General features: G+C 41.7%; 1 protein-coding gene across 1 annotated transcript in view; it reads right to left on the bottom strand.

The window, feature by feature from the left end:
* Positions 1 to 25,815, bottom strand: part of ALK (ALK receptor tyrosine kinase) — a 514,101-nt gene that overhangs the window by 271,192 nt on the left and 217,094 nt on the right. Inside the window, exon 4 of the mRNA XM_027833891.3 lies at positions 20,546 to 20,747. Coding sequence (XP_027689692.3) covers positions 20,546 to 20,747 — 202 coding nt within the window. The remainder of the gene's footprint in view (positions 1 to 20,545; positions 20,748 to 25,815) is intronic.

Consider the following 25,815-nt stretch of genomic DNA (forward strand, 5'->3'; position numbering starts at 1 on the left):
CCACTCCAATTCTTTTACTCGGCTTAAAAAGGAGCTGGAGCATGGGTGAGGCCCTCACCCTAAATCTAATGAACTGCAAAACGTGGGCTCTTCAAAACCCAGATCTGAATGAAAACTTTACAACTTGCACCCATCTCTGCTTAAAAAGTTTTAATTAGAGCCTGAAAACTACTGAGGTTTTGAGTGCGTCAGGCAGTTAGAAGGAAGAATTTTAACCTTTTTTAAAGCCACTCGATCCTTAATGCCACTATCCTGTATATGTAAACACCATTTTAAAATAATTCTGTGACTCTCTGGGCCAGACCCTGTCTTCCTGTTCTTTGTACAGTGCCTGGCACAGTGGTGGTCCCAGACTAGGGCTGACGGGCACTATGATAAAACTACTAAATAACATTCTACATAGCTGGAGACAGATGAGGATGGCCAGGCTGTGCCTGGCTCAGGGCAGCTCAGACAGCCCCTGCATCAGGTGCACCGGCCGCTGCTGCGGCAGTCTCGGACCACTGCACGTCTGTACCCACCCCATCAGAGTCTGAGTGTGGGAGGGAGCTGGGGCACGGGACAGGGTGAGGTGGGCTCTGGGTGGCGCTTACCTGGGGAGCTCCCCAGAAGTGGTGACATCCCCCTCGCTCAGCTGGTAGGCAGAGGTATGGCCAGGCAGCTCTGCGCACTGTCGCAGGCACTGCCCCTGCGTTTCCTGGCCAATGGGAGCTGCAAAGCCTCTGCCGTGAATTTTTGTTTACTGCCTGTAACCTGTCCGTGACTTTTACTAAAAATACCTGTGACTAAAATGTAGCCTTAATCATGACTTTATCACATTTATAACGTGCAAGCGGAATAAATTCCAGACCAGTTGTGTGTGTGTGTCTGTCTCTATATCTGCACACACAGCACTTTTATAGGGCCAATTTCAAAGCTGAAAATAATTGAAAGCAAAATCAACTTGTGTGTGTGGGGGGGGAGGGGTGTGATAGACTTTAATCAGAAAATGTGAATGGTAATTGGAAATCATTTAAGGACCCCTTACTATACGCCCAAAAAGCCACATCAAGGAAGGCGGCCATGCAGGTTAAAAAAAGACCTGGTTTAAAGGGGACATGAAGGCAGCTATAAAAATAAAAATACATAACACAAATGGAGAAAGGGGAAGTTGATAGTAATGAATATAAAATCAGAAGTTAGGAACTGTAAAAAATTGGTAAGGGAAGCCAAGGGACACAAGGCAACATCTATGACCAACAGAGTAAAGAATACTAAGGAGATTTTTAAATATATTTGGAACAAATAGAATCCTAACAATGGTATTGGTCTGTTACTAGATGGAAATGGTAGAATTGTTAATAATAATGCAGAAAAGACAGAAGTGTTCAATAAATATTTCTGTTCTGTATTTTGGGGAAAAAATATCTCATCATATGGTGATGATGACACTCTTTCCATTCCACTAGTATTTCTGGAGGATGTTATACAGAAGCTACTAAAGCTAGACGTTTTTAAAATCAGCAGGTCCAGACAACTTGCATGTAAGAGTTGTAAAAGAACTGTCTGAAAAGCTCACTGGACTGTTAATGTTGGTTTTCTATAAGTCTTGGAGCATTGAGGAAGTTCCAGGAGACTGGAATAAAGTGAATATTGTGCCAATTTTTAAAAAGGGTAAACAGGATGACCCAGGTAATTACAGACCTGTCAGTCTGACATCGATCCGCAGCAAGATAATGGAGCAGCTGATACGGGACTTGATTAATAAAGAATTAAAGGAGCATAATATAAATTTAAGCCAATAAACACAAGGTTTATGGACAATAGATCCTGTCAGACTAACTTGAAATCTTTTCTTTGATCAAGTTTGATTTATAAAGTCAATAGTGTTGATGTAATGCCTTACAGAAGTTGAAGTATGTTTCACTTGGTACTGCATAGCATTTTTATTAAAAACTACAAGAATATAAAATTAACATGGAATACTTTAAATGGACTAAAAGTTGGCTAACTAATAGGTCTCAAATGTCATTGTAAATGGGGAATTGTTGAGCGGGTGTGTTTCCAGTGGGGTCTTGCATTGATCAGTTCGTGCTATGCTATTTCACATTTTTGTTAATGACCCGGAAGAAAACAAAATCATCACTGATAAAGTTTACAGATGAAACAAAGATTGGGAGTGATAAATAATGAAGAGGATAGGTCATTGTCATAGAGTCCTATCCAGGACCAGTTGGTAAACTAGGTGCAAGCAAACAATATGCATTTTAATATTGCTAAATGTAAAATGTTTACATCTAGGAACAAAGAATGCAGGTCATATTTACATGATGGGAGACTCTGAATAAGATTTAGGAATTGTGATGGATAATCAGTTGAACATGAGCTCCCCCCATGAGATCCTAGGATGCGTAAACAAGGGAATGTTGAGTAGGATTAGAAAGGTTATTTTACATCTTTATTTGGCACTGGCACGACCACTGCTGGACTACAGTGTCCAGTTTGGATAGCCACAATTCAGGAAGTATAATCATAAATTGAACAGGGTTCAAGAGAAGAGCCACTAGAATTATTAGATAAAAACATGTCTTATAAATAAATAGATTGAGCTCCTTGAGCCTATCTTAAAGAGATGTTTAAGGCATGACTTGATTACTATCTATAAGTACCTACTTGGGGAACAAATATTTAATACTGGGCTCCTCAATCTAGCAGAGGAAGGTCTAATACAATCCAACGGCTAGAAGTTGAAGCTAAACAAATTGAGAGTGGAAATAAGGTGCACATTTTTCATGTTGAGAGTAATTAACCCTTGGAACAATTTAACGAGAGTCATGGTGGATTCTCCATCACTGACAAATTTTAAATCAAGATTGGATGTTTGTCTAAAAGCTCTGCTCTAGGAATTATTTTGGAGAAGCTACATGGCTTGTGTTAACAGGAGGTCAGAGTACATGATCCCAATGGTCCCTTCTATCCTTGGAATCTATGAATAATCATAATTAATAATGTGCCATTGAGAAAACGTTCTGGGAATTTACTTTTCCAAACTCTAGCAATCCATCAAAATCTGTTTTGAAATACAAGGCTTAGTCACACCAAAAACAAAGCAAGGAAATCTCCCAGCAGTGAACTCATGCATGTGGCAACAATGGAGCAGCTAACACAACATTCTTTATTATAAGTAATTAAGAAACACCACAGTAAAGAATGACATTAACCTGCAGAGGTCATTAGTGTGGCAGGCCATGCCTGTACAGTACTCTTAAGTTAAAATGAATACAGCTTGTAAAGCACATTATATTATGAGTCAGAGGCTCCTTATTCAAGCATAACCATAGGGTAAATTATTGTTATAAAAGACAAAGGACAAAAGCCATTAAAAAAAGTCAGTTCTGTGTGAAAGCAATTGCATTAGTCCTAGAAACAAACAACATTAGGAGATGCAGCAAATTTAATTCTTGAAACCAGGATATTTTATGGACAGCTTTTGTTTGACTCATCAGAAAATATAATGAGGTCCTTTTATAGCAAAATCAGTCATCGTCCCCCCCCCGACCCCATAGAGTAACTTTGCAGGATCTGAAACAACCTGGGACTTTCATTCTTTCCTATAGTGTTTCACTGTATCCAAGTTCATTAAAATAAGCAATTTGCAAAGTAATATCAATGCCAGGCAAATTAATCATACAGCAGATATACCCCAATTTTCCAACATATTCTATCCCTAAGTACAGGAGACGTACACAGACATTGCTAATGTCTATGGAACATACTGCTTAAAGGTATTTCTACACTAGCAACTGTACATGTATGCATGCTCATGGCTGTGTCATAACCCCCTATTGTCCACATCTAAACTGCAGAAGCACATGCCTGAAGGTGAGCAGAGGGCCAGTAAGATAGCATGCTGTGGGGTGTCGGTAAGTACATGCCTCAGGCTCTGGCACAGCCCCATACTCATGTTAGTTTGCAGTGCAGACGGAGGCAAAAGAGCTCCAACCCTCTAGTTTCAGTAGTCCTCACCTCCCACCCCCACCATCCTACAAAGCACTCAACCCTTTTCTTCCTGACACTTACCCAAACTATAAAGGTCCCTGTGATGTTGCACTACATATGCTTTATGAAAATATGCTTATGAATGTGAATATAATGTAACTGGAATATGCTTTATACAAAAGGTCTCTTGTAAGGTATCATTATGAAGCTTATAGTCTACTGAGTGTGTTCATCCTATGCGTATGCATGTATCATTCTTGTATCTGAAGCTAGAAATATGAAGTATAACTCCGAGGTCCTACTGTAACTATGCAAAGTGGGGGCCATTAATGGTGGTTTAGAATCTTGATGGCTCCCATTGTCTAGGAAAATTGGTTGTAAATGGTTTATTTACCTGCAAGCCTTCCTGTGTACATGTGGGCCAGACAGTGGGTAATGAAGAATGAGGTCTCACAGGGATATGTGACCATGCTACCTGATAATGAAATCCATCTTAAATCTGGTATTTTTCCATTTAGAAGGAGGGGTGGGGATGCAGAGAGACAAAAGATCCCTGCCTTGTGCAAAAGCCATAAAGAGGGGATGGAGCAGGACAAAGGGGCTGCCAGTCATGAGAAAACCCTTAGTCATCACCTGAGATGGCTGCTGGAACTAACAAGGACTGTATCAGGGGAAAGGATTGGGCCCAGACTAAAAAGGAGTCTAGTCTGTGAAAGAAGCTTATGGGAACATCTCTGAGGGTGAGACATTACCTGTAATCAGTTTCTTAATGTATTAGGCTAAGACTTGCGTGTTTTGTTTTATTTTGCTTTGCTTGGTGACTTATTTCGTTCTGTCTGTTATTACTTGAAACCACTTAAATCCTACTTTTTATACTTAATAAAATCACTTTTTGTTTATTAATGAACCCAGAGTAAGTGATTAATACCGGGGGAGCAAACAGCTGTGCATATCTCTCTATCAGTGTTATAGAGAGCAGACAATTTATGAGCTTACCCTGTATAAGCGTTACACACAAGAAAATGGACTTATTTGGGGTTTGGATCTCATTGGGAGCTGGGTGTCTGGGTGCTGGAGTCAGGTAACCTGCAGAGCTGTTTTCACTTAAAGCCTGCAGCTTTGGGAGCGTGGCCTGGACCCTGGGTCTGTGTTGCAGCAGGCTAGTGTGTCTGGCTCAACAAGACAGGGTTCTGGAAGTCCCAAGCTGGCAGGGAAAATGGGCTCTGAGGTAATTTCAGCACATCGGCTGACATCCCAAGAGGGTCCCTGTGACCGAACCCATGACAGTCCCTGTTACACCGTTTTCACTGAGTAGCAATGAACTGCACAAACCACATCAGAATAGCTTTCCACTGTACTGTCTTGATTAATACAGGTGAGCACGGATCCTGCTTGGAAAGCAGCTTCCTGGGCTGCCAATCATTCTGGGGTGCTGATCAATGGGTGGCTGGAGTGCCCCATCCTCCATGACTATGTCTGGAGTGACAAGAACATACACCTGTACCAGGAAATTTCACTGAGGCTGGAGCAGGCGAGCGTTGAGCAGACTCTGGTCCAGTGCCAGGAACAGAAAGCACCTAAGGTTCCTGGAGGGCAAAAGACTTGAACAATCACTCCAGGAGGACTCATCATACACGCCCTTTCTACAGCAAGCTGGAACAGATGCTCTCAAGGGCTCCCAGTACAGAGCCTGAAGTAGCTCACAACCACCACCCTTAACCCTGCCATCTGGTTGTCTGACAGGATGCCAATGACGGTGAAGCAGCAGCAAGGACCATGGGTGATGCCCCGACCTGGAGCATGAGATTTTGCACCTATACCCAAAACGAACCCAAGGAGGACCCTGAGCCTCAGCAGGAGCAAGAGCCTGAGGCTGGTAAATTACAATGGATCTCCACCCTTTCTGCCAATATTCCCTCATTACAGATTTTAAGCCCAGGCCCTGCTCTGCTCCAGCCTGAAATGGTCCCAAAGCTAGACACAGCTATAAAAAAATAAATAAAAAAAAAATCAATGATTTTATTGAGTTCCAGTTAACTATTCTGATGACCCTGGCTGAACCTATGTCTTAAAAACAGATTATTAATGAGCAATCATTGTGCCCGTGTGTCTGTGCATTTCTTGGCCAGCAGTCAGGCAGCACAGGCCCAGCACCACACAGTCTCAGGGAAGGTAGGTAGGGAGTTTAGAAAAAAGTCCTGGCTGGGAATGGGACAGTTGTAGAAAACTTGTAGTTTGTCTAAAGTTACTAAGAGCTGTCTTTTGTCCCTTGGAAGATTACAGTTTCAGTGCTTCTTTCCCTTCCCCCACCCCACCCTCCATACCCTGACAAATGGGAGCTGCACAGAACAGGGATGTGGGTAGGTCTGGGAAGGGAACATTTTAGTTGTTTGAGGAAAAGTTAGTCACAGCAGTCCTTTGTCCCTTCCCCCCCCCCCCCCAAACCATCACTGTCTCTGGTGTCTGTACTCTCCTGCACTGAGCCATGCTGCACAAGCCAGGGGAAATGAGGGTGGGAGAAGGGTCTGGTCTGGAGTGTAGCTAAACAACTAGCTGCACTTTATGGCTCTTATGGAACACTAATCCCAGTACTAAAACTAGTCAAGTTTTCAATTAGATACAGTATTCCTCACTTCCTTTCAAACTGTCCCATAGTGTTGCTGTAGTTCATAATCCATTGGAGTTTTCAACCTTTCCAATTTGCAATTCAGTCATAGCTTGTGATTGAATCCCTACAGGAAGACAGCTTCCAAAACAAGGGAAGAATTTGTTCTACTCCGACCTGTAGATAAAAAAACCACACTGGCTAAGTGCAGGAGGAGATCTATACATTTGATATTCACAGTCTAAGCTTGTAGCAAGAAAAACTAATCAGATATTCACCAGCTTAAAAAAATGATTAAATTGAGTACAGATGAAAATAAGTAAAAAAGGCAGCAGGGTTTTGTAACTTCTAATTTCCCTGCTCACTGAAGCTTCCTGTTTTAAAGCAATTACATGCAGGCATCAAAAAGCAGATGAAATTGGTGGTGGGGGATGTGTGTGCGATTAATTTGAGAAGAGAGGCATTCCCCAATTCATTTAAAGGCTGATGTCTGGAGTGGGGAGGGATAAATCCTTCAGAGAGCATTTTTTGGGGAAAAAGGGCAAGTGCAAGGCTGACCAACCTGTGAAGAAGGGAGCGCCATCTAGTGGTTAGGACAAGAAACAGAATTAAGAACTAAAGAGTTCTATTGCTGACTTTGCCAATGATTCGCAGTGAACTTGGGCAAGTCACTTTATTTCTGTATGTCTTGATTTATCCTTCTGTGATATCTGTATAACACCTGTCTACCTCAGTAGGGTATTCATGTTTCTAAAAGACTTTGAGATCATTCGATGAAAGCTGCTACTGCATATTACAGGCAGGGCAAATAACACTGCCTGGTAAGATTGCCCAACACTTCCTATTATGAGACCCTGCTTTCAATTGCTTATAACATTGGCAAACTTTAACCATTTGGGTTGACATTTTCCATGCTAGTTGCCTGCCTTGGGGTTATTTTTTGTGGAAAATGTCAGCCTAAATGCTTCAGCAATTTCTGAGAGTGAGGCTAAGGAAAATATGCATTGGTTTATCCAGGTTAAAAAAAAATGCTGGCAACCTTTTCTTTGAAAAGTTTCCCCCCGTGTTTCAGAGTAGGAACTTGAAATGTAGCAGAGGGGTGGCCTTTGTATCAGGGAAGTGCCTTTTTATGTCCCTGTGAAAGTCTGCTCAAATGTGGCCAATTTACAAGCCTTGGGGAAAAGAGGAAATTGCAGTTTGCACATACACAGTAGAAACTTCTCAGCTTTTAGCAGCTAAAAATCTCCAAAGATTCCATGCTCATTGAGCATCCTCCATCCTCTCTCAGCATCTAGCAGGGCTTAATTTGTGCCAGGGCTGAGCCCCAGCACCTCTAGGCTTGGCAGTTCATAGCGCCGGCACCTCTGGGCTTCCCGCATCAGTTATGAAAGTAAAAAATTGCTTGAGCCCCGACACCTCTTTCATTACAAATTAAGCACTGGCTCCTAGTGCTGACTAGGCTGTATATGCACCATTCCCACAGATCAATTGAGAATGCTCCATTCCTTCACGGCTCCTGTGTGTGACCCGACTGTGCATGCACCATCCCAAAAGTATGACTAAGCATGCTCCAGCCCAGGGCTATGGGGGAAAAGCCAGTCTTTCCCTCTGATGGCTGCTCCTGGACATGCTCTGGAACTAAGAGCAGGGAGTCTGTCTCTCCTGTGCTCTCAGTGACTCGTCTGCTGGTTCCCAGGCAGCACAGAGGAAATAGATGCTTGATTCAAGTGCAGAGGCGGCAAAAGTCTGATTGGCACAAGGAGCCAGGGAGTGAGAATGACTGGCTGGACCAGGAGACTGGTACTGAGAAGCAGAGGGACAACATGAATGAGGAGATGGGAAGAGGGACAGATTTGAAGAGGAGCTGAGGTGTGGTGTAGAGGGGAGTGGGACTGGCTGAGCAAAGAGAGAGAGACAAGGAATTAGTGTGGAAGCAGAGGTCAGAGATGGGATGAGGAACTTGAAAAAGGAGATTGGGATTGGGGCAATTGGAGGCCAGGATGGATGAGAGAGAGACAGAACAGATAAGCAGATGGAAGATGTGGAACTAGGATTGGCTGGGCAAGCAGACTAGGGACAATCTGTGGGAGGGAGAGGAATCCTGAGAATGACTGGGAGTCGGGGGAAAGACTGGGCATGGAAAAGGGAGTCTGGAAAGGTGACACTAGGACTTGCTGGGCAAGGAGACGAGGACTGGGATGAGATGCCTGAGGTGTGGAGATTGGGACTGGATAGGTGAGAAGAATGCGATTGGAATAAGGAGCCAGGAGTGGGGAAGAGGCAGGACTGGGACAGGGCCAGTTTGGAAGGGTTGTGGGAAAAGGGGTCATGCTTGGAGGAAATAGGCAGAAGAGTCTTGTGCCCATTACAGAACACGCCTCTCCGGAGCCTGAAATAGAACCCAAGTTTCCCAAGTCCTCACCAGTCCTCTGCTGTCAGAAAATACCTGTGAAAGTGTCCCGTTCACCTTCAGGTGCTGTTCCTCAGAGCTTTCCACACAAATATTAACAAATCTTATTCATAATCTGTCCCGGTTACTTTTAGTAGACCCATTTGTGTTAAGTCAACCTTTTACTACCTGTATATTTATTATGTGAAATTTCAAAAATGGTAACCTCTCAGTATAAAATCTACTGGATTCTCAGATAAGGTGGTTTGTGATTTTTTTTTCCATTAAAAGGATTCCCCATACGTTATAACACTAATGTTGGAGATCTAGCTCAACTACCACACACCTGGCTGCTAGTAATATTTGGATACATAAATTCTTGGCTTAAAGCTAAATATCCAAATGATACCACCTTTAGCAGCATCTATGATATCCAGGGGAGAAAGAAACGGACAAGGACAGACCAAAGTATAGACATTTAAGTATACAAACTGCTTCCAGAGGGAAGAACCGCATCAATTTATTTAACAAAATAACAACACCTAACTCTCATAGATAGTGCTTTAGACATACAAGAATGCTAAAAAGGCTACCTGTTTATATGCTCTAGGTACTCCTGACATGACTCAGAAATACACCCTAAAAGTAGCAGTACGACTCAAGATAAGCTTCACCACTGAGCCACCCAACTGAAAAAGTCAATTCCCTCTCCCTCTTGAACAATTCCCCACTCTGATATTCCCCTCTCCCCACTTTCAAATGCCCTAGGAAAAAAGATGAACTTATCTAGACTTTCTCTGATAACAGAACACTTTGGGGACAAGGAAAGGGAAAAGAAGATGCCCCACAAGCAAACCATTTCAAAGTGATATAGGGTGAAATCCTGGCCCCAAATCTCCCATTGAATTCAACAGGGTCAAGATTTCATCTTTAGTGTTGATGCTGGCTTAATCCTGGAAACTGAAATCTTCTCTTTACCCATGAGCAGGTATAGCAGGGACAGTGTCAGCTGCCCCTCATACTGCCCAGCCGTGCACCTTAACACTGACCCACAGGGTAGGAATGAAAAGGGAGTTCAGACTCTATGGCCCATTGAGTCTTTGGCATCCTTTGGGAGCAGGCCAACAAGGAGGCCAGTTAATGCCAGTTTAAAGGTGGATACTTGTCCGTTAAGAACTGAGACTCCTACCATCTTGCTTGACACTGGATGTTAAATGATAACTTTTGGTCATCACTGCCTTTGGATGGTTTTGAACTCCTGACACATGGACGACATTAGTGGAGCCTATCATCAATCCACTGACCCCTTTAGTCTCCTAAAGTAAGTAACTTAAAGGGGACACTGTAGAAAGTTGTTAGATGTGAGAGGACTGTCCTTCTGTTCCTCACAGTCCTGCCTCATTAAGCTTATGTCCAGATGGATCATCTCACATGAATGTTATATATTCCTTATACAACTGTACATTTGGCTAGAGACCCTTAGGATAATCAGTCCCTTAAAATAGTAATCACTCATCCAATTCACTTTGAATACAGGTAGCAATCGTATAATTGAAATAATCTTATAAAATCAGCCAACAATCACCTTGCACTGAGTTTTTGGATTTTTCCATCTTTTTCTTCAGTGAAAAGGATGAAAATTGTATTATTCAGGTCAGTTCATTAAAAAAAAGTTCTTAAAAATCATTTCTCTCTTTTAGTATAATTTTACTCCACCAAAGAGGTAAGTTAAAACTGGTCACTGTGATCTGTGAGTGGTTGTGTCATTTAAAATAGACCATCTGCAACACTATGCTATGCTTTTCTACTGTGTTTCTTACTAGACTCAACAAAGATGTAGAAACTTTTTACAATCTCAGTCAATGTTTAGGTTTGGGGCTTATATCCTGTAGGCTCTCCCTCATGCAGAACTCAGCAAGGACCACATGATGGTACGCAACTGGTTCAAATGCTGGATAAGAATTGTTTTTTTCTAGTTCCAAAAAGTCGAGTTTAGTCTCTTTGTGATCTCAATCCACTAGCATGACTGACACATGATAAATTCAAGGATGATCAGAAAGAGCTCCAATTATTCTCAATCAGCTAAACATTTATTGCTTCTTTTTCAGATGGAAAATTAGGTTTAATCAAGCTATTACTGAAGGGGACAAAAAACAGCTACATTCAAGGGCTCTCTGCTGAGAAAAGTCAGAATACTAATTGCTTCTTGTAAATAATGGCAATTATAGTTAGGATTCAGAAAACTAGATACCCATAGAGAAACGACCCTTAGAGATCCTATGTGATCCGTGCAAACAGCTAGTACGGAGGCATATACTTCAGAATGCTCAGGGGATGGACTTCACAATCTCTTACGCTGTTCCTATTTAGATAATGCATCATAAATGCTACTATGCTTTTGCCATACCGATCTATTCTTTGAATAAGCATAATGCAATTTACGGAGCAGAAAGGCTTCTATAAACGGTGCAGGGCTCAGAAACTCAACTCACAGGGGAAAAAAGCTAGTGTATAGAGTCAGAGGTTGCTGGGATTTTATCAGCAAAAAAGAAACTCCTGTGCAGTAGCCCTACACAGTTTTATGATTCTTCAAACAAAAACAAAACAGTCATTTGACAAAATGTTAGAAAAATCTGTTAACTACAATAATATTGATTTGCAAGCACAGTACACATAGTTTTTCATGCTTAGCTCTGAAAACACCTTATAAAAAGGTGTTAAGTATCATTGTCTGCATTCATAGATGGCGAAAGAGTCACAGAGGTTAATAACTTGCCCAACGTCATAAAACAAACCAGTAGCAGAGTCAGGAATGGAACCCCAGGTCTCTTTCATAATAGGCTGAATCAAATCCCTGGATCCAAATATTCCTGAACTTTGGGCTGTTCCACTTCCAGGTCAGAACTCTGAAACTTTTGCAAGTCTCTGTTGCAAACTCCCTGCTTCATTTTTTATTCTTTTAAGGATTGAAATTGAATTCTGACCTCAAGTATATTTAGTGCTTTCATCCCAAAAGATCTCAAAGCCCCTCTCTGAGTCATGTCAGGAGCACCTAGAGCATCAAGTAAGTATAAAACAAAAACAATGAATTAACAGCACACTAATTCTTTCAGAGCCACTGCAAGGGGTGCAGGACTTCATGTTTGTCTATTGTCCAGCAGGCAGCGTTAACTGGATTATAGTTTCTTGGCTGACTCACAGGGAAGAGTGGTACTTGGTAAATCCTCTACTGTACTCCTTGCAGCATTCCTGGTTTACCTAGGATATGTAGGAGATTTCTATGCATTCAGCAGCATTGGCCCTGCTAAGATTGACAGCGCTGTCAAAGCCAGGGTTGCACAGCTGCAGAGTTGATTCCAGAGAACCCAAGAGCACATTCTTAAAGAAAAGCTTAGCTAGGAGATATAGAGAGCAATTATACTACAGCTGATTATAAAACTTTGCTAATGGTAGAATGAGAAAGAGTTTACTTAAAAAGACAGGAAAAATAATGTGGGAAAAGATTGGCAGTATTAATGAGGAATGTTGCCTAATCTGCAGAATGAAATGCTGGAAGTTGTTTGGCTGTAGGAAACCAGACTGAGTGTCCTAGAGTTACTGATTGGAATTTTATATGGCAAAGGAACATTTAATGCAGGAACCATTAAAGAAAATGCAACTGAAAATAATCCTAGCTTGTCTAAACAGATATAAGCACAAAAGGGGCCAGTGCAGGGATGTAAGGATTAGTACAGGATGAAAGGAGGAGGGTTTTTTTGGTGGTTTTTTTTTTCCACCAAAATATAACCCTCAGATAGAAAGGGAGATCTATAGAACAGGAAGAATTGAGTTTAAAAAATAATCATAGAAGAAAAAAAGATATTGGAAAGTCAGAAATATTGCAGCCAAACAGAACTCTGCAAATAATTTTGATGGACACAAACATTTTTAAAATGTTAATGAGGGGAACATTTTCATGCACAGTATTTGAAAGTGGGAAAGAAATCGTTTAGAGCGATCTAAGGAGGCATCATTAGGAGTAACAGGATAAAATTAAGCAAAGAAATTTGGGGGCAGAACAGAAAGGACAATTTTCTAGTGGTCAGATCCATTAGAGTATGCTATAGCACAGTGGCTCTCAACCTTTCCAGACTGGACAAATAGATCAATCATGTTTGGTTTGACTGGACAAATAGATCACATGCTATAGTTTCTGTTGCCTCATTGGATGGGATACCATAGTGATGAATGCCATACCTATGCAGACAGATTCTCAGAATCATGTTTCCAGAGCAAATCCTCAAATTAATGAGTTCAAAAACTTATTTTCCACTAATATTATTCATTTAAAATTTGCTGTTTCTACAAGCATTCCTGCCAGCAGACTCATTAGCTAAAAAATCCACAGAAAACTAAAACAAACAGTGCAAATACAACCAGCACAAATTCTTTTTTATGCAAGCGAATCATTATGGAACACTGAAGTATATGCCGAGTTCTAGTTAAGGTTAACTGATCACGTAGGAAGTGGGGACCTTCATGAGCAGTCCCATGCTGTACCAGTTCGAGAAACAAACTGGGATTCTGCCTGCAGGAATGGCAATCCAGCATTTTACTTCACCAGCAGTAAAAGAAACAACATATTTAAAGACATAGTTCCAATACTGAAGTGACAACTTAATCTACACAATCTAGTGCTTGAGTCTCATTGGAATTTAATTCTTTCATGGCTTGAGGCATTTGCACATGAGGTTAATGGTTTCACACAAGGCTTTGAAGGACTGCATTTCAACCTAGCAGCCCTCACAGGACTATGAATTCAATCACTTTAGCCACTGAAAATAAGCAAGCAGGTAATAGTTCCAGGTGCCTCATTAGACATAGTTGTGTCTTTTCCTTTACTATGGCTGGGATTTTGATAAAAAAAATGTTGTTAGATGGAAACTCTGATCATCTCCAAATCTAAGAATAGGTTATAAAGAGGGTGGATTCCCTAACAATGCCAAGGATTGTTTCTCCTGGAAGGAGAACAAAGTCTCATGATTTTCCTTGGCATTTCATTTCTGAGAGATTGACTGAGTCTCTGCATAGCTGGTGGGAGGAGACTAGAACTGGAGAAGTTACAGGACTTCCAGTTTTCTGTCTGCAATTGATTGGAATTCACCCATCCCTTTTTAAAATCACAAATTAGCAGTGGATAAACAGGTTAAATTCAACAAACACCCAAATATCTGGATTCTTATCTGAACCTCTTGGTTTGGCAAAATTGAGCTGAGCTTTAAAATCCCAGACTTTAAAACAGGTTCGACTGGGGGCTCTGAAAATCACGTCACTTATTTTGGGGTCAAAATACAGATTTGGGTGCTAAAATGGGCACCTAAGTGTGAAAAATTTGATCTTAACCTCTCTGTGTCTCAGTTTAATCATCTGCAAAATACAGAAAATGCTACCTTCCTTCTTCACGGAGTGCTGCAAGGCTCAGTGCTTGTATACAAGGTGCAGCAATGAGCACTACAGGGGTATGATTTCTAAAGCACACTAATGTTCTAAAGCACAGTCTCCATGGGCCAATAAATGCACAACACGTTAGTGTAGACAAGCCCTTAGTGTGTGGCTGTAAAGTGGTTTGAGATATTTGTGGGAAGAGAGAGGGTGAAACACCAAATAGGTTCATATTACCACCAATAAAAAAAGGAACTAGCAAGGGGACGTTTCTTTTAAGCTGAAGGGCTTCAAGAATGTAAATTTCTTTCTTCTCAGCTTGTGGAGCTATCAAAGAGACCAGTACAGCTTTTTTTTAAAAAAAAGCAAAAAGAAACTACAAGAAATAACCTTCAGACTTCAAGTCTCTAAGGTCAAATCTGGCAGATGCTGGTGGTTCCTTCATTTATTGCTCTTGACATCAGTGAAATCCATTTCAAGTGAAGTTATATGCACCAGAAAGGGAACAGGGGTTGGCAACCTTTCAGAAATGGTGTGCCGAGCCTTCATTTATTCACTCTAATTTAAGGTTTCGCGTGCCAGTAATACATTTTAACGTTTTTAGAAGGTCTCTCTCTCTAAGTCTATATTACGTAACTAAACTATTGTTGTATGTAAAGTAAACAAGGTTTTTAAAATGTTTAAGAAGCTTCATTTAAAATTAAATTAAAACACAGATCTTATCAGTTTAGTGCAGTAGTTCTTGCGAGGTGCCCTTTCTGGAGGTGCGAGACATGCGAGATTTTTTTTTTAGAAGGTAAATCATCGAAAACACAAATTAAGCACAGGCACATAAGTACAACTACTTTGTTTCATCAAACCTACGTATTTATTAACATTATACTTTAACAATTACTGTAATATACAAACAATGTTTTTAAGCTAAGTTTTTAAGCTAATTGTAGTGTAATTTTTGATAAGGGGTGAGAACATATTTTGAGAACTCCAGACTGTCAGCGGGCTGAGCGGGCCCAGGTGTAGTATATTAAATTGCTCCCCAGAGGAATGTGCTACTTACCGTGTACTACTTACAGCTGCCAGTCCTGATGCTCTGAGCAACATGGTAAGGGGACAGGAAACAGGGGTGGGGTCCTAGGAGAGGGCAGTCAGGAGACAAGGAGCAGGGGGGGTTGGATGGATGGAGGGTTCTGAGGGGGGCAGTCAGTGGGCAGAGGGTCCCGGGAGGGGGTGGTCAGTGGACAAGGAGCGGGGAGGAGGGGGTTGGATGGGTCAGGGGTTACGAGGGGGGCAGGAAGTGGGCTGGCTGTTTGCGGAGGCACAGCCTTCCCTACCCTGGTGTGTGTATTACGTTTCTCCCCGTAGGAATGTGCTACTTACAGTGCACTACTTACAGCTGCCAGTCCTGGTGCTCTGCAAGTAGCACATTCCTATGGGGAGAAATTTAATACACTAGACTGGCAGACAGAACCCCCAGACCGGCGGAGGGCTGAGTGGCTCAGCCCGCCGCTGGTCTGGGGTTCCGTCTGCCGGCCCCGCTCAGCCCACTGCCAGCCTGGGGTTCCGTTCACCCAGGCTGGCAGTGGGCTGAGCGGGGACAGTGGCCGGGACCCCGGCTGGCAGCAGCGTGCCAGTAAAAATCGGCTCATGTGCCGCCTTTGGCATGCGTGCCGCAGGTTGCCGATCCCTGTCCTAGGCTTTTTCAGGCAAGATGAGAAGAGGGGGGAGGAAAGGACGGTTTAATGAAGTTAAGTGAGAGATGGGAGGTGGCTGTGGGGGAGATTATGCAGCAGTTTTCCATGTGTTTGTGCAAGTCTGTTTAATGTATTTTATTAAATTCTGTGCTTTTTTTTTTTTTATCATGGGTACACAGATAGAGAGATGAAATGACTTGTCTAAATCCACAGAGTGAGTCGGCAGACAAAGCCAGAATTAGAACCCAGAAGTTCTTCACTTGCAGGAGATTCTCGCATTGCTAGAATATACTGCTTCGCTAAATATGCTAATATGCTTTGAAAGCATAAATGCCATCTTCTCACCTGCAATATTTAAGAGAAGAAATCCCTCTTTGAAAAAGTTAATGAGAAAGGATTGCCTATAGCATTATGCAACCAGAAAAAGAATACAGTACCTATGGCTAGTGGCATTTGATACAATCAGAAGCCGCAGGGTACCCTGGGGAGGAATTGCAACAGCAAGATGGAATAATGGATTTCTTTATTACAAAGGATCAATAAGTACTGCACAGATTCTCCTTCCCTTACCTTTTGAAGCTGCTTCTTTACCAGCTGAGAGACAACAGAGCAATACAACAGAAGACAGAATAGACTGACATCAAAAAATGAATCCACAAAGTCAAATCAACTAGCTCTCTTACTGCACAACAAATCCAATTCGAACAGTGTACAGTAATGTATCACTCCCATAGAAATTTCCTATAGAATTCAGCCAATACCGTTCTACTAAAGTTACTTCAAAAACCTACAGAATTTAGTGGAGAATGAGAGCCTTTCACTATATGGCATAAACACACACATCCTAGAGTTATGGAACAGGGACGTAATCTCCATTAATTTATAAAGGATGTTACAAACATTCTATAGTGAAGTTATCTACTATTATATTGCATGAGGCTTTTGAATAAAAGGTGAAGAGGCTTCCTTATTCTCAGCCTATTCCCAGCCTCAGAAGCCAAGCTCCATTATCCATGTACTGTTCAAAGTGTCTATCATTCTTGACCCATTCTTCCCATAGGGGCTCTTCCACCCTCCTCGTCCCATCAAAATGCATTGCTATACAAATCTGTTTAGTTTTTCTTCCTATGAAAAGGATGAAAACTTCAGCCAAACAAAACAAATAAGCAAGAAATACAACAGGCAACACGCATGATAATCGGTGTAATGTAGTGACTCTTATTCTGTGATCCAGCAGTTTGTATGATTCCACAGTCCCCAGAAGTACACAATCCACGCTAAAGGCAGTGAAAGGAGGTGAGAAGAGCATCATTTACCCTGTCCAGCAGTCTTTATGCACACAGAATACCCATCAAATTCAATGGGAGCATTGTGCATGAGGACTGCAAGGCTGGGATCTTGTTTGCAAACTGCACATTGGATGCAGTGAAGAGGGCAGGTCCTCCCATATAGTGTTAAAAAGGTTTCACGGTTTAACACTTCTACTGTTTAATGCCTACTCCACAACCTGCCAACAAGCAGCTTTGGTTGGTTGGCTCGCCCCCTAATCAAAGAGTAGTATCTGACAGTACTTTCTTCTCCTTCCTGTAAATTTACATGAACTGTGAAGACTTTATCAGATATTAACGTGTGTAATTCAGGCTACAGGGGGGAAAAAGAAACTAGCTGACATTATGAGCTGCTTGAGAGATGAGAAAATCTGACTTGAAATTAATCTATCATCAGGCTGCCCTTCAAGTGCATTAAAACATGTTTTCTCTACCTATTATGGGACCCGATTTTCAGGTAATCTGGGGGTGCAGACAGGTAGACACACACCTAATTACCATCATTTGGTGGTTATCTGTGGGTGAAAAAAACTGGAGGTTGACTACTGAAATTAAGTGAGCTTTTCCCACTGGTGCTGGGAGGATTCACAGTCACTTATAGAGCTGAGATCCTGGCAGCTCATCTCCTTTCTACCCTTGAGGAAAGCAGAGGGGAAATCAGTGCTCACATACAATGGTGATGAGTAAGGATATGATTTGGTCACGGATTCCATGACTTTAACAGACGTCTGTGACCCAGCTTCAGCCCCCCAGAGCTCAGACAGCCAACTTCTCTTCCCACCCCACCCATGGGCTTTGGTTTCAGCCTTGCACTGCAGGGCTCCGGCTTCCATGACTTATGGTTTATTGTCTGTGTCCAGCCTGTGAATTTTAATAAAAATCCCTGCGACAAAATCTTAACCTTAGTGATGAGCATGGTATAAGAACCTACACAGAACAGAAAATCTTAATAGAGCCTGTCCTAATTACTCAGTGCTCCTTGCCCCATTTGATACCAAGGCAATAGGTACTTCACAAACATGAAAGGTAGATTATTCGATAGCTGTATTAGGAAGAGTGAGAATTTGCTCTGCCTGACATTCGGGAAAAGCGAGTGGACAATCAGATACACACATCTTGGGAAAGCTATCTGTAGGGCCGCGCTGGGCTGTCTTCAGCTCACGAACAGAGGTTTGAGTGAAGAATTGCTGTAGTGCCAGCACTGTTGCTTCACAGACAGGTATATGTTCTAATACAGTTTAACAAATTGGTAGCCATCTAGGATGCATAACTTGGCAATTTGGAACTTCTCAGCAACAGCCAAGATACTATTCAGATCCTCCTGCTCTAAAAGGACAGTTCCCCACCACTTCAGCAAAATGATGCTCCATTAGCTGTTAGCAATATAGGGCCTAGGGTATATAGTTGAGCAGTTCTGATAGTCTCCAGTAGATGCCAGTGACACACACACACATATGGTTTGTTTCACTAGTTTAGACATGCTTTTCCTACCACCCCCAAATTTAATTCTTCTCAACATTTTCTTAATTTAAATGGTGAAAATTGAAAGTTAAAGAGCCTATGTGCAGTACAGCAAAGCACCTTAACACAACAGTATACCTTACAAATGTGAAGCAGTAGTGGCATTGCCAACACAGGCTGTACTTCTGCACAAAGCACGTTTATTAGCCATGACACAGAATAAAAGCATCTTCAAAGAGCCGGGGAAGAAGACAGCTGCTGCAGTTCCCCTAGTTACCTTTCCCCAGACATCAGGAGTAATTTAGAAGTTGGATAATATTGCTGGAACTAAGCATGATCTAGATCTGCACACTAGCTCTCCTCCTCAGTTTTAAAGACCATGTATAATAGTAGAAATACAACCATTCAGCCCACTCCTGAGAGTCAGGTTGTCTCCGGTTAGATTTTTTATTGCAAATTCTCCTTTTCTTACGGAAAAACATTGAGTTTGTTTTACCCAGTAATCAGGCAACCACCATGTCTTGTTACTGGCATAAGCCAGCAGGACTGGATATAATAATCACTCTCTCTAATCTATTACATTAAACAAAGATAGTTTAAGATGCTTGGTACAAATTATGTTTCTTAATGCACGTTCTGGGGCACAGAGGTGAAAATCAATAACTAGAACACAGGGAATGTTAGCTTCATATATATTCCGATTACATTCTAAATTAAGCAATCACCAGCGCATTTAACCATTCAGAATACATTTGTTCAGCTACGGTCCTGCTGTTTTGGTGCTAGCCGCAGCCTAAGAAAATGCATACAAAGTCTGACAAATTGAGACGTCACTGACAATTAATCTTAATTACACCAGGAGGAAATATTTCAGCCAATTGTAACCCAGAAAGATCTAAAGCTCTCCTTGACAAATGGCACTGAAATCCCTGGTGTCACAAGAGCTCACTTTTTTTTTTTTAAAGAGACAATTAACGGGTGTATAAAAAATATGCACGTGCACACAATCAAGGGACCAAAAGTGAAAACAGTCTATGGAAGGCCCTCTGCACAAGTCTCCTTGTGGCTCTGCATAGGCCTACTATTACCTGGGACTAGGGTACAATGGGTGAAATTCACCCCATACAGGGAACCTGCACTAGGCCTTTGTGTGACCCGCAACCACTGAGCGTGGTACTCTGTCCCGCTCTAGTGGTGGTTGAGCCATCTACAGGGGCTAATCAGCATGGATACCATTGTGTCATGGTAAAATTATGCATAATTCATGACAACAAATAGATAAATTTCAGGCTGTGGTCATGACAACGAAAAATTGCATAACAACTGAATGTTACCATAAATAAGCATTTATTGACACAAACTGTATAATGGTTCTACTAAACAAAATGTAGGGCTTGTCTGTAGGAACATTTAGTTCGTCATAAGCTGGGGTGTGAATCTACCCTACAGTAGCTTGCTGCAGACCAACTGTTCCTGTGCATCAGGCTGAAGGCGATTTAGTCCTCTTTGAAATAGGAGGAGATCCAAGCACATTAACAGTTTTTATATTGGAGCATGGTGTGACATAAGTACCAATTAAGTGCACAGACCTTGTACTGCAATACAGCGTTCTTTTGATAATGTAGTATCAAAACCAGCAAAAGCAATATTCTGGTTTAGAAAGGGGACCTACCCATGTTTCTCTTGACTTGGGGCCAACAAGATTTCACTGCTACTTTCGTCAGCAGGGAGAAGCCGAGCAATATAGTTCCCGCTTTGTTGGAGATGCCTGTACACAGACACCTGCATAGTGCATTGCTCACTGTTGCTCCTCAGCCAGGGGCTCAAGATGATGGGGCTCATGCTTTCTGATGTATTGAGGAACAGGAATGAACCTAGGGGAAAAAGAGGGAACAAGAGTTTAAAAAAACAGTGCCTTTCATACCCCACGATAGTCCACAGCGTCTTACAAACGGCTTCTTCTGAAAAAAGAAAAGGAAAAAGAAAAGGAGTACTTGTGGCACCTTAGAGACTAACAAATTTATTTGAGCATAAGCTTTCGTGAGCTACAGCTCACTTCATCCGATGGCATGCATCCGATGAAGTGAGCTGTAGCTCACGAAAGCTTATGCTCAAATAAATTTGTTAGTCTCTAAGGTGCCACAAGTACTCCTTTTCTTTTTGTGGATACAGACTAACACGGCTGCTACTCTGCTTCCTCTGAGAATCAGTACTGAATTGAAGCAATGATTGACCCATTGCTTGACATTTAAAATGTATGTAGAGTGGACGACACCATAGAAAATTTTGCAGGGAAAACACTACATTTGCAGGTAATTGGACTAGATTAGGATCTTGCAAACATTTGAGAGTTTTCCTAATAGAGAGACTCACTTGTGGACTTCCCCCCTTCAAATTTATCATGCATGTGATTTAGATCCAAAGTTCGTGGCTCTGATCTTTCTAGAATAGGGTCCCAACTTGACAGGCTGGGTTATATTAGAGCTCTGTCAGTGGCCCCATTTGTATTCACACCCTAAACAAAGCTTACAGTGATTATGTTTCCTGTATAAATAGAAAGCACAAATTCATCAGCTGTGCTCTCTTATAAACCATACAGTATATTCAAAGCTATTCATGTCAGGATAAATGCTTGGTATTTTTATTGCTTCAGCCATTTATTCTGACATATTAACTTTATATGCACTTAATCCACATGAAAGGTTTGATTATTATCTGGTACATCAACTACCTTCATTTAATCCTATTTCAATAAAATCTCAGACTTACCCAGGGGGACAGAGCTAAATGAACTCTCTGCAGATTAAAGCTCACCTTGAGTAAGCAAAATTACCCTCTTTTGGCAGATACCAAGTTACCAAATATTCCATAGAACAAGCACTGGTCAAATAGAAAAGGGGGCCAGTCTTTGACATAGAATATTTTCTGATTTACCATATGCACTCATTATCCTGTGAGATAACATGGAAATTCTACTTTGCACTAGAGAAGACTCGTATCTCCTGGCAGTGGTGGGGCAGAGCAAGGGCAGCGGCTTCAGCAGATGTAACTGAGCATGCTCAGTCCATGTGAGCATACTCAGTACAAGCCAAGCAGCAAATATGGGGGTGGGCACATGACCTCACATGTTCCCCCTGCATTGCCTCTGCTTTGCATTCCCATAAGGCTTTACATCACAGACATCAAAAAGCTTTCTAAAGTAGGCATTAATGTTCACAATAACTCTGCAAGTTCTGTATTCCCATTTAACAGATGGAAGAAACTGAGGCACAAAGAGGCTGAAGTCCTATCGAAAGTGCTCACTAATGTTAGGTGCTTTACTTTCTCAGATGCCCAGAGTGTGACAAGGGCATGATTTTCCAAATGCTAACCACCCATAATACAGGTAAGTACCTCTGAAAATCAGATCCTAACTATCTCAAGTTAGGCACCTAATATCAGTGAGCACTTCTGAAAATTTTCAACTGAACAACTTGCCTAAGGTGACACAGTACATCAACGGAAGAGTTGGGAATAGAACCCAGCTGTCCTGACTCCCAGTTCATTGCTCTGACAACTAGACAACACTGTCTCCAGAGGCAGATTAGCTAGCATATACTTGACATCAATTTTAGCTAGCAAATATCTGTCTTGAAAGCAGCATTGGGCAGTAAAATGTCAGAAATAGTTTCCTCATGACAGGAGATTCCATGGGCAGCAAGTAGAGAGAGTGTGAATCCGTGAATTACTGTTATTCCTTTAGTGTCAGATAGTGTTGTCTAAGGAGGTGCAAGTCTTCTCACTACCTAGACCAAATACATTTCCTAAAGCTTAAGGGAGTTTGTTTATTTGGCTGATCAGTAAAGAGATGGTAACTGTATATATCACCCTTGTGCTTCCCCATCTCTCTCTATAGTTGAGAACAACAAGAATTACAGCATTAAATCTCATAGCTTTATTTTTCCACCCCCACAAGAACACTGGGATCACAGTGACATGAAAGAGAGCAGAGATTTCTACTCATGGCAGAAAGACACTAAACCCTGCAATAATTGCTGATAACTTGCCAGATTCAGGGAGCCATTTGCTAATCTTATTGCCTTGGGATGGGGAGTAGGATTTTAAAGCTATCACAAATTAGAAGGCAATTTTGGTTCCCTCACTGCCTACTTGCAGTAGGTATGGGAAAAGTTCTTCCAAGCAAGCATCACTCTTGTGCCCAGGCTCAAGGCTAGACTTATAATGTCAATGAGACTCTCAAATAGGAAAAGATACTTACTGGTTGCTCTGAGGTAGATGTTAAGCAGTCACTACTCTCCTTCATTTGGGCTGTTAACAACAGGAGTTTCTCCCCCAAAGCACTTGCTTATTGTTTCACCTATGCTCAATTCTACCTATGAACTGAAGTGTGCAGTTCTGTTGACATGAAGGTTACAGAGCCGTACCGATGGAGCAGTCCATACACAGCACTATGCGGCGACTGCACTGAATGATCCCACGCTGCACTGTTCCAAAGTGAGGGCTTGAGAGTCATGCTGGAAGACCTCCCCATCCTCCCCAAAGCAGTGCTCTTCTGACCAGTACATAAACGCACTAGGGAAAGCCTCTTAATGTGCTTTTGTGGAGGCTACCCAACAATCAGAGCACAGGAGCTGTAATGTACCATTTTTAGAGGATGTAAACATATCTTGGTTTCTGAAAGCACAATTCCCTCAAGGGAAACAACAGTGTCTGCTGCACTTACTTTAGTGCTGCTGTTACTGCTATTCTACTCCATAAACACTCTCAGAATTCTGTTTGGCTGTGATGCTTTTGGAATTTCCAGAAGGTGAGAAGTGATGGATTTGCTGTGAACACACAGCAGATTCTGGAAGCAAAACGTGTATCCCACTGTAGATTTTAAAGATCCCTGATAACAGACTGTACATAAAAGATTTCTCCATTTCAGAACAAAGCATTTGGTCCATCAGCTCCCACTTCCTGCAGTGACTTATACCCAATGTCTCAGAGGAAGACCCCATCTCTCCATAATACATCTAACCAATTAAGTCTACCCCTTACTAAGGTTATGTCTAAACTAGAAACACAACTGTAGCGTAGACACTTACTACTACAATGAAAGAGGTTCTTCCATCACTTTAGTAAATCCAGCTCTGAGAGGCAGTAGCTAGGCCAACTGAGGAATTCTTCCATAGAGCTAGCAGAGTCTACACTGGGGCTTAGGTCAACTTAATTACATCATACAGGGAGTGAAATTTTTCAAAGCCCTAAGCAATGCAGTCAAGCCAACCTAACTTTGTAGCATATACCAGCCCTTAGACTGCACAATTTTATTATTTATTAACATTATGCAGATCCTTTTCAAAGCCACATTAACACACATGAAGGATAGGTCCAAAAGTTCAGACCAGTACGATTCCAGGTAAATTCAGTAAATCAGTAGGAATGTGTCTAAAATCCTTCTTAGGTTACGGATTGTAACTTTTCTGAGGAGCCATTATATAGCAGTGATGTTTTCCTATTAATTGGGAATGAGAGGGAAATATACTGTTTTCCACCTGGTGGGTTCCCAGGCAAAACTGGGTTCTAATCTGTTTATCAGTTTTCCAGTAAGAGGAAGTCCATGTGGCAAGCTGTATCTCAGATCATCATGTAGGTCTTTAGGGTTGTAAGATTTCATCAGTAATTTTCTTGGACTGCTATTTTCCTTTATCAGCTTACAGCTCTAATGAGGCTCTCGGGGATCTTGCAGGGGGAATTACTAAGAAAGAGCACTGCAGCTTCAAACAAACTTCTACTGACAGTTGGGCACCTAGGGAATATAAACTGAGATGAAAGGCCCCCTCATAGAACAAGTTGTCAGTATCATGTTCTACCACTTGTAGGATTTTAAAAAATTAATAAAGCACTGGTATATTGCAGTAACCCATATTTAATACTCAGGGGGTGATGTGAAGAGTTTGCAACTGGTGAAGATGATTAAAACACTAATGCTTCATCTTAGGATACGGTATACTCACTAGTGAAACATTGCAGAAGCATGCATAACTAGTCACCACTTAAACTAGAGTTGACACTAGTTATCATGCCAGCTGAGTGCTGGGATTGAATAGATGTAATCCCCTAAAGAAATATAGCAAATACAGTGTCTCAAATCCAGGGCCACTTAGCTCTGCATGACTCTCACTATGCTGCTCAGTCACTAGGATCACTCAGAACTACCTGGGGGCGGTGGGGACAGAAAGTCTCCTGCACCAAAAGAATGAGCCACTACCACTCGAGCTAACAGAAAATCTCCTCTAGCTGTTGCAGTTTAAGGATTTTGACACTTGGTTGAGCCATTCTTATTCTATCCAGCAGAGGGCGGTAGTAGACATATCTCTCACACACTTTCACTACAATACTTTATAATGTAATTGTGCCTTTCATCCAGACAAATTCCAAAGTGCTTCACAGCCTATATCCTACAATCACACACCCACTGCTGAAACAGTGCAATTTTTGAGTTAGAATGATTATATGCTAGTAACATTACTCAGCCGGGTTTCTTTCTTTTGTTTTAAGTAGTGAGGGGTCTGCATTGTAATACCAGCTCCTCAACTTCTCCCTGTCTCCAGCATGTCCCTCCCCTCGAGACACATTATGGGAAAGTCCTAAATATCAATTTGCTCAGGCTTCTGATTTGTATTTGCACTATTTCTCCACCTTTCTAATATTTGCAGTCAACCCATGATGGGTTTCTCCATCTTTGTTGGTTATTTCCTTTTACAGTGTCTGTATTAATTGTCTGTCACTCCACACCTTGCAAGAAAAAGATATTTAAGAATAAGCACAAGAGAATTATTGCAACTGACATTAAAGTGTATTTATAGCACCCTAATGATTGCAACATTCAATAGATGAATAAATCTTGCACTAAGAATTACTGCCTAATGGTTGGAGGTTTGTTTTCAGCATTTTAAA

This window comes from Chelonia mydas, chromosome 3 (genome assembly GCF_015237465.2).
Source record: "Chelonia mydas isolate rCheMyd1 chromosome 3, rCheMyd1.pri.v2, whole genome shotgun sequence".
In the NCBI taxonomy this organism is placed as follows: Eukaryota; Metazoa; Chordata; order Testudines; family Cheloniidae; genus Chelonia; species Chelonia mydas.